Source organism: Palaemon carinicauda, chromosome 6, assembly GCF_036898095.1.
Source record: "Palaemon carinicauda isolate YSFRI2023 chromosome 6, ASM3689809v2, whole genome shotgun sequence".
Taxonomy (NCBI): Eukaryota; Metazoa; Arthropoda; class Malacostraca; order Decapoda; family Palaemonidae; genus Palaemon; species Palaemon carinicauda.
Genome location: NC_090730.1, coordinates 157,943,455 through 157,953,454, shown reverse-complemented (window position 1 = coordinate 157,953,454; position 10,000 = coordinate 157,943,455). Strand labels below are relative to the sequence as shown.

Sequence of the window (10,000 nt, the reverse complement as noted above, 5' to 3'; positions counted from 1 at the left end):
ATTACTTGAGTTTAGAATTCAAATAAGGGCCATAATACTCTTCAAGGAAACTTAATTAAAAATAGGTGGAATAATCTAGCACCTAATGAGCAGGTACATGCGAGTTTGTTACCAACCATCTAAATATGCATAATGAGATCTAAATTATCCTTAAATGACAAGTGAACCACAATATAATCAAAAGCTATTACTGACCTCTCCAAGGGGGCTTGGGTTTCCCTCATAGGATTCTATGCATGACCAGTAACAGTATTTTGTGCATATCCTATTAAGATGTTATATTCAAAGTCAATAATTATGATTTGTGCATGCGTTTTAGGAGCTCAGTGGACCGTAACTTAATAGACAGTGCTTCTAAATTACTTCTAACATAGTAAACGATGGGAAGGTTAGGTTTAAGGTAATTTATATATTTGTTATAAATAGGATTAGGATTATTTAATTACTTGATTTTGTTTGAAAAGTTAAAACTCACAAAGACAATGAGTCTTTCTCAATCTTTTCTCGCCATTATTTTCTCTGGCCATAATATGACTTTGCAATTGATCTGTGTTTCTAATCTTTTGATATAATGGGGAATGGCAAAAGAGAATAAAAGAGAGAGAGAGAGAGAGAGAGAGAGAGAGAGAGAGAGAGAGAGAGAGAGAGAGAGAGAGAGAGAGATTAATTGAGTTCATTATGCAAATAAGTTTGTTGACCTGCATGTAATATAAGTATAGCTTGAGAGAGAGAGAGAGAGAGAGAGAGAGAGAGAGAGAGAGAGAGAGAGAGAGAGATTAATTGAGTTCATTATGCAAATAAGTTTGTTGATCTGCACGTAATATAAGTATAGCTTGAGAGAGAGGGAGAGAGAGAGAGAGAGAGAGAGAGAGAGAGAGAGAGAGAGAGAGAGAGAGAGAGAGAGAGAGAGAGAGAGAGAGAGACATAAATTGAGTTCATTACGCAAATAAGTTTGTTGATCTGCACGTAATATAAGTATAGCTTGAGAGAGAGAGAGAGAGAGAGAGAGAGAGAGAGAGAGAGAGAGAGAGAGAGAGAGAGACATAAATTGAGTTCATTACGCAAATAAGTTTGTTGATCTGCACGTAATATAAGTATAGCTTGTGAGAGAGAGAGAGAGAGAGAGAGAGAGAGAGAGAGAGAGAGAGAGAGAGAGAGAGAGAGAGAGAGAGTCTACAGGTAATACACATAAGAGAAAGGTGTCAGTATTAAGATGCCCATCTTCAAAATGCATAAGAATTGGCTCAGAGCCCGTCCACTGCACGCAATTCCAAACAAGTTTCATGTTCATCATTTCTTGCCACCTCCATTCCCTGCTTCCCGATAGCCAAATGTCTTCATTATTCTTTCAGCTCTATTGGTTATTGCATTAATAAGCGCTTCATGGTTTTTTTTTTTTTTTTTTTTTTTTTTTTTTTTTTTTTTTTTTTTTACGAGGATCCGTGGTGGTTTTTTAACAACGAACCGTGCCATGATATGTAGCCTTTTCTAACAATATTTGAAAGAGATAAATTTACGACTGATAAATTGAAAACTTATGTTTTACTATGAGAAGAATTGTTATTACCAGTGATTTTTTTCTGCGTCTTGCAATGGATGGCAAAATTTGATAATATTTATGACAAAGATATATCGATTTTATTTTTTTAAATGGTAGTGGACAGGTATTCTGCTTTACACGAATATCTGCAGAATTTTTTTGTATTTTCATTATTGGAATTAAATTCTCTCTCTCTCTCTCTCTCTCTCTCTCTCTCTCTCTCTCTCTCTCTCTCTCTCTCTCTCTCTCTCTCTCATTCATACATTTATTATATAGCAGAATGTGCGTTGCAATCATTGATAAATAACCTAAAAAGAAATTACTTTAAAAGCAATAAAAGTGAAAAAAATTGGATGAACAAAATCTCCTGTCTTGTCGATAAGTTATTTGGTCCTTAACCTTTGAATAATTTAAAGGTTTAAAGGCAGCTCATGAATGGCAGAGGCAAGGGACAGCGACATTGCCCTATCAAGCACGATAATGCTCCAAAGACTAACCATATTACATATGATCAGCGCCTAAGCCCCCTTTCCACCCAAGCTAAGACCAAAGAGGGCCAGGCAATGGATGCTGATGACTCAGCAAATAGACCTGTAGGCTCCCCCAAACCCCCTATCCTTAGCTCACAAGGAAGGTGAGGTTGCAGCGACCAAAAAAACTAACGAGTTTGAGCGCGACTCGAACCCCAGTCTGGCGTTCACCAGTCAGAAATGGTCTTTTGTATTAAACCTAAGGCCGAAAACGGGTGTGGCCCTGACCGACATATCTGTATAAACACCTCGATCAAAGAAGACGGATGATTACTTGTATAGTTTACTTTGTTTTATTATTTGTAAACAAATGCGAGGTTTACGCTGGTTGGCGATGTTTATGTTCTTGATTATTAACCTCAAAGACTATAGACTGTATTTATATTGTTTACACATCTGTTTTGAGGTGAAGGTTGATATAGGCAGTGGATTTAATTGAATATTCTTTCTTTCTTTTGTTTGGCCTACACTTTTGAATAGTATATATATATATATATATATATATATATATATATATATATATATATATATATATATATATATATATATATATATATATATATATACTGTATATATATATATACATATATATATGTATATATATATATATATATATATATATATATATATATATATATATATATATACATATATATATATATATATATATATATATATATATATATATATATATATATATATATATATATACACACACTCACATAAACTTGTATCTATTTATACATGTATGTGTATATAAATAGATAGATAAATAGACACGCACGCATTTTACACACGCTCACACAGTTATACTTATATATATATATATATATATATATATATATATATATATATATATATATATACACATATATGTATATATATATACACATATATATATATACATATATATATATATATATATATATATATATATATATATATATATATATATATATTTATATATACATATATTCATATTTATATATATAACGTATATTTACATGTATATGTATTTATATATACACATATGGATAGGTCGATAAATATGTAGATAGATATAAACACTCATGACCATGCATTCTCGCATGTATGCACATACATACATACATACATACATACATACATAAATGGCAGAAAGAGAGAGCGAGGGTTATTTTATCTTAAGTTTCTGATCACTCAACAGATTTATGACGCTCAGTAATGTGCATCCATAAAACATACTTGACAACAAAAGACAATCAACAAAAATGGCCTCTAATCCTGGCGATCAATAACTGTCAATAAAGAAAGTACTACTTTTCTTTTATTGGACAACAACAAAGACTCTTCATGTATTACTATTCGATATTAAGAGCAATTTCAATTATCTATGATATCATTTACTATTGTATCCAAGCCGTCAAAAAGGACGTCTAAATATTTAGATAGATAATGTACAAACACACATACACACACACACACACACACACACACACACACACACATTCAACCCTTCCCACCCCTTCCCCGTTTCCTAACTACAACTCGCTAGTTCGGCAATTTGTGGGAGAGTGGGATTCCCGAGTATATTTCTCGGGGTACTTCCTCTCACCAGGATATGACTACTCCTCTTCCCCATATATATATATATATATATATATATATATATATATATATATATATATATACTGTATAACCTCATATATATATATATATATATATATATATATATATATATATATATAAATATATATATATATATATATATATATATATATATATATATATATACTGTATATCCTCTTATATATATATATATATAAATATATATATATACTGTATATATATATGAATAGATATATATATATATATATATATATATATATATATATATATATATATATATGTTTATATATATATATATATATATATATATATATATATATATATATATATATATATATATATATAGTCAGAAACTTTCACTTTATTATAGGGAAGATATGTAGGAAACCCTTTGTTAACCATCGAAAACCGTTTCTCAAATACATATAGTTTTTGATGATAATGTTTGGCAAATATCTAAATAAGAATTGAACCCAAGACTTAAGGACGAAAAGCATTTTTCATAATCTTCCGTGGTATGGGATTTCATCTGTCGTTATAACATTGTGTTTTACACATTTTTGTGCAAACAAGCTAGGCACTTGAATCGTTATGTGTGTGATGCTTACTGGTAATTGCTGAATTTGACCCATAAATATTCAAAATAAAAATTACATATGTCACGCTAATACAATTTAACATTATTTAATACATCTCGCAAACATTTATCTCGTCTTTAGAAGAAAGATTTATTTCTGAAGGAAATTTCTAGGACAGCTGACGGATTTATTTCTTAAGTAACTTTTGATTTGAAACACAGACCATTACAAATCATGAATAAATCTATAGGTAGGTTTTACCTACCGTATTTTTGTATTAACAATACCATGTCTTCTTATGTATAAAACATACACATACATGCAAGAATACAGTATGTTCGTGCGCATAATTTCTGCATCAGCAAGAATCTTCATCAGTGGAACTCTATTCCATAATATATTTTATTGAACTATTTATCAATTCCCTTTATTTATTTTTCTTTTCTTTTCTTTGTATGTGTGAATCACAGTCTCCAGAGACTGGTGGTTTATAGTGTGGGGTTCCGAGTTACATCCAACCTCTGTAGGAATCCATCACTTTCCTCGCTGTATGTTATTATTATTATTATTATTATTATTATTATTATTATTATTATTATTATTATTATTATTATATAAACTACAACCCTAGTTAGAAAAGCAGGATGCTATAAGCCAAAAGGCTTCGACAAGGAAAAATAGCCAAGTGAGGAAAGGAGATAAAAAAATGAATAAACTACAGAAGTGATAAACAATTAATACGAAATGTTTTAAGAACAGTAACAACATTATAATAGATTTTTCTTATATAAACTATAAAGATATGCTATCTCAGCGATTTTTAGATTTTTCTTCAGGTTCAATCCAGCGAAAATTTTTAAAACGAAACTCGTATGACCTTCTTGTCTTAATTTCTTTTGACAATTATTTAAAATATTAGAGTAATAAGATCAATAAAATATCTTTCAGCATATTGCATGTCAGGATGCCAGAAAACTTTAAATCAATCAATCAGTCAATCAATCAATCAATCAGCATATTGCAACCCCTCTTCCTTATAGACATCCATGCAACCTCTCTCCCCACTCAACATAGATTAATAAAACATATGCTTTTATTGACTCGCTTACTAAGTGATTGACATCACTCACTTTGTCGTCAGTTTTAGCGTTTACCCATTGGTATTTGTTTGTCGACTACTTTTATCACTGAGTATCTTTAATATCAATTCACAGCGCTCCCATTTCTATGACAATATTCGCATTCAAAGTCCGTCATTTACGCACATACACACTCATACACACACTCACACACACACACACACATATATATATATATATATACATATATATATGCATATATATACATAAATGTATATATATATTCATATATATACATATATATATATATATATATATATATATATATATATATATGTGTGTGTGTGTGTGTGTATACATTGTATATACACTTTACATATAGGTTTGTATATAATATATGCAGATGTACATACTGTATATGCACAGATAATATATATACAAATACATATATGTGTATATAATATGTATTTACTGTATATATGTATATAGGTATATATACATATATACTGTATATATATGCCGTTTATCAAGAATCTTATAGTTTATTATTTACGTTTTCTTTAGCATATATCTTCATTGTTCTTTTGCGTTGTAGTAGTCTTATTCTCATTAAAATGAAATGCTCATCTTATTTACAATGAAAATACAAATTTTGCCATGCTTCTTATCTTCCCTAGCATATATGTATCTGTATAAAGGTATGTATGCCGATTTATTCAAATTAACCCAATTATTGTGTAGACGTTAATTGTGCAATTATCCTCAGACAATAATCAACAATATCATTATACTTACTTTCATCATCATTACAATCGTACTCGCTCTCTGCGCTGGCGATGGCTTTACTTCTTCCCATTCTTCCTCGGAAACCTATAAGAAGGGGAACAGAAAACACAGAACATTAGAATATGCTCGCCATAGCTCTCTAAGGAAACACAGATTACAGGATACACAATCAAATCTACAGAAATGATCGATCTGAAATTGAACGTACCAATGTAAATTGGCGGGGCGTCATGTCAAAGCGAAATGGTTGGGTATAGTGTCTTGAATGATTTTTTTTTTCTAATCGGGATACACAAGTAATAATAATCAAGAATCGTTTATTATCAACTTTATCCTCAGTCAGTCAAATTTCCCAACAAAGGTTAGACACGAATATGTGAGAAAATGTCAAATGTTAAAAAATATATTGTTTAACAATATAACTGACCATTTAGAATTTTGTTAACTATGAAAATACAGGAAATGTATTGTAGCCTATTTGACCATACTGTTAAAAATTCGCAGAAAAAAAAAATCTAAAAATTCTGTAATGAATGTTGGCAGGCATTTGCCACTTCAAAAACGGATACATTGACGTAAACGAGCGATATTACGGTCACCAACTGGTAAAAGATAATAACAAAGTAGGGTAGAAATTACGGTCGCCTGTATTTACTGAAATACGGCTATGAACAGTATATTTTTAAGTAGAATTTCCTTTTAAAATTATGTTTTTAACAGTGTATGATAACACCCACTTCACATAAAGACAAAAAAAAAACATTATAAAATTCTAATTTGAGGAAACTTATAAAACAAAATCTATACGATCCTGTGTCATAATTACGAAAGCCAAATTAAATATATTTCTTAAATATAAACTGAAGTATACCAGCTCCTTCTTTGTTCTGTGCAAAACCTCATTAACGATGAAAAAGTAATGTAATGCTCGTTACTTAATTCATACCAAGAGCTAAGGAATGCAATAAAAGGTCTAACTTTCTACATCGCCTGAATTATGACACCACACAAGTTTAGATGTCTGGCCGTACTTGTAGTTTGAATGGATTAGAAAAATGACTGAAGTTCTGAGTAAATCTGTAGTATCCCAGAAATAAATAAAGGGGCACTCAGTAGAGCGCAGACCTCCGCCGTGGCATCTTATTTCTCCACCTTTTGCTCGATGTTGACGTGTAATAATTGGCGTGGATTTTCATACACTAAAATATGAACTTATTTTGAAGTCTTTGTTACAATGATGTCCAAGGCTGATTACGTGAATGGGACATATTACTTGACCGTGACCTTGACCTTTGACCTTGACCTTCCAAAATTTAATAATTTCCAGCTTTTCACATAACAGTTCATCCACGCTAGTTTCATTACTCTACGATTAAAATTGTGGTCAGGAAGCTGTTCACAAACAAACAAACACACACACAAACAGGGGCGAAAACATAACCTCCTTCCAACTTCGTGGGCGGAAGTAAATATCCACTCCAGCTTAGTTCGTTTTTATTTCTACGTAACATATATTGTCTATGATTTAAACTCCACACATAAACATACCTATTACCAAAGATGGGATGGATGAATCTAACGCGCTGATGATTATAACTACTGAGTACACTTGATGTACTATTCAAGAATGCAACAGTGACCTTGTATCCCTAGTAGTTTCGCGCAGGGTTGCCAACTAAAATGTTACTTGAAAAAAAAATCCTGTGGTTGGTAACACTGAGTTACCCGCTGTAAACCACAATTATTCAGTATCTTACCGTTATAATTAATGGAAGCAACAGCATAATTTAATCCTTGATATGTATAATTTTCTTTTAATTCGAAATCAAAAGTACTTCATGTGTTTCTTCTTACCCTTGGCCTTCTGTCTGACCTTGACTGCATTATTCAGCCAATGTATTAAACTGGAATTTGGAACAAGGACAGTTAAGGTGAAGGATAAGAATCGTCACTGAAGTATTGCCCAATGACAGCACATTCATTTATGAGAATCACTGGAACATCACTCATAGAATCCCTTCCTTTACATTGCTACATGGGATACAAGTAGCCATAGATAAGTGAGATTTTTACATTTAATGCTGGAATCACTCTAATCATTTCTTGCTCGAGGTTTTAGACAACCTCCAGTCGATGGCCGTGAGCGAAAGTGTTGTAGCGTCACACTACGATCTCACGGTTCGAGGAGCAAATAGGATAAAGTTTAAACAAAACCGATCAGCTAACATCATGGCGCCCAGAAATTTTCTGACGGTTGCATTAATGTATTCTCGGAATATTACGTGAATTGAAGAAGTCTATAACTACCACAGGATGAACAAAGCAAATTTTTATTATCTCTTGAGGCTTGTTGAACCCAAGATTACGAAGCAAGAGTGCGCCCTATTTGCAGCAGCCATCTTGTTTGCTTACATCCGAAGTCATGCAGTACGTGCTCGCTGCTTCCCGCTAGCGAAAAAAGAAGCCTAGTGTGATTCCAGCTTTAGACATCGAAGTCAGCAGTAATGCCATGAAGACGATGAACGAATCCGTCGCCTTCAAGACAGGTATGGCTCCGACAAATTATTATCCTACCTTGTTTATTAGAGAACGTTTACCTAATAATGATGCATGATTTTTAGAAAATCAGATTCATCAGTTAATAATTAGAGTAAGTGTATCACACTCTTTGGTCTTTTATTGACGTTAATTATTAGCCAAAAGTCCAATTAACTGTACATAATAGACCTAAATACTACCTTCCAAATATTCTCCAATACATATCGAACTGTCGACCTAATCATGCCAGGGCTCCTCGCTGCTGGGAAGAAGGACGCTGGTGACCAGTACAATATATGAACATACACTACCGGGGTCTAAGCGATGTCAGACAGGGCAGCCGATCGGGACTACGGTTTACCCCAAACGCCAAAAGAAATTCCTTCAAAAGAAGTCACCCGTGCTTACCCCATACAAAATGTGAAAAAAACACGTTAATTGAAGAAGAATGTCTTATATAACCGTGAAGTTAACTACCCATCCTACACGCCAACTCGTAAATAGACTTTACACATTTACGTACCTGGAAATACAGGTCGAGCTCCTTTTGAAGAGCAGCTGAGAGCTCCTCGCCGTACTGCTTGACCATGAGCTTCATGTAGCATTCAAATCCATCCTGTAAAAGTTAGAAAAATATAATTAAAAACTATAGTACTTAAGTCGTGAAATCAGCTAAACTTAGATAGTAAAGTAACCAGCCCGGGTTGGAGTCCTACCTGGAAAGGAAAATTATTGCTTTATTCACTTCCTATAACAAATCAAGGGTTAGAGTAAAGGTTAAAGTTTAAAGGTTTCTAGTTTCAGTTCCAGTATCATCTGAGCAAGTCGAACCACAGCAGCTATCTCCCCAGTAAACAACTTAGACTTGCGGTCCAGGACTAGGATCGATCTGCTGCCAAGCGAATGCTAGACGAACGCGTTATCACTGTACTAGCCAGAAGTAGAAAGCAGTTTATATATATTATAAAATGGAGAAGCTCATATGTCTTTGTGGCCATTATATACATGGCAGTAGAAAGCGTGACCAGTAGAATTTAAACATACTGATGCAAACAAAACAATTGCGCGAGCTTACATTGATGTTGCAAACAAAGGGGCATAACGTTTACAATATCTACACATTAAATTAAGCATTTCTTTGCTCATAACAGTACGCCTTTGTTCTGGACAACTCATATCCCTGCTCGTTCAATTCTTGTTATTCTAAGAGATAAGGAAAAAGGTTATTTTTCCTTAATTATAGTTATTAAATTTTACTCTCTTTTACTATTTTAAAAGACAAAACGTTATTGAAAAGAAATATTTGATTATCGGTGTTATTTAATGAATACTCAAATCTCA

General features: G+C 32.5%; 1 protein-coding gene across 1 annotated transcript in view; it reads right to left on the bottom strand.

Moving 5' to 3' along the window:
- The window catches only part of LOC137642246 (ionotropic receptor 93a-like), a 115,002-nt gene that overhangs the window by 58,492 nt on the left and 46,510 nt on the right, over window positions 1-10,000 (bottom strand). The window contains exons 8-9 of the mRNA XM_068374776.1: window positions 9,183-9,275; window positions 6,131-6,205 (exon numbers count right to left, since the gene is read on the bottom strand). Coding sequence (XP_068230877.1) covers window positions 6,131-6,205; window positions 9,183-9,275 — 168 coding nt within the window. The remainder of the gene's footprint in view (window positions 1-6,130; window positions 6,206-9,182; window positions 9,276-10,000) is intronic.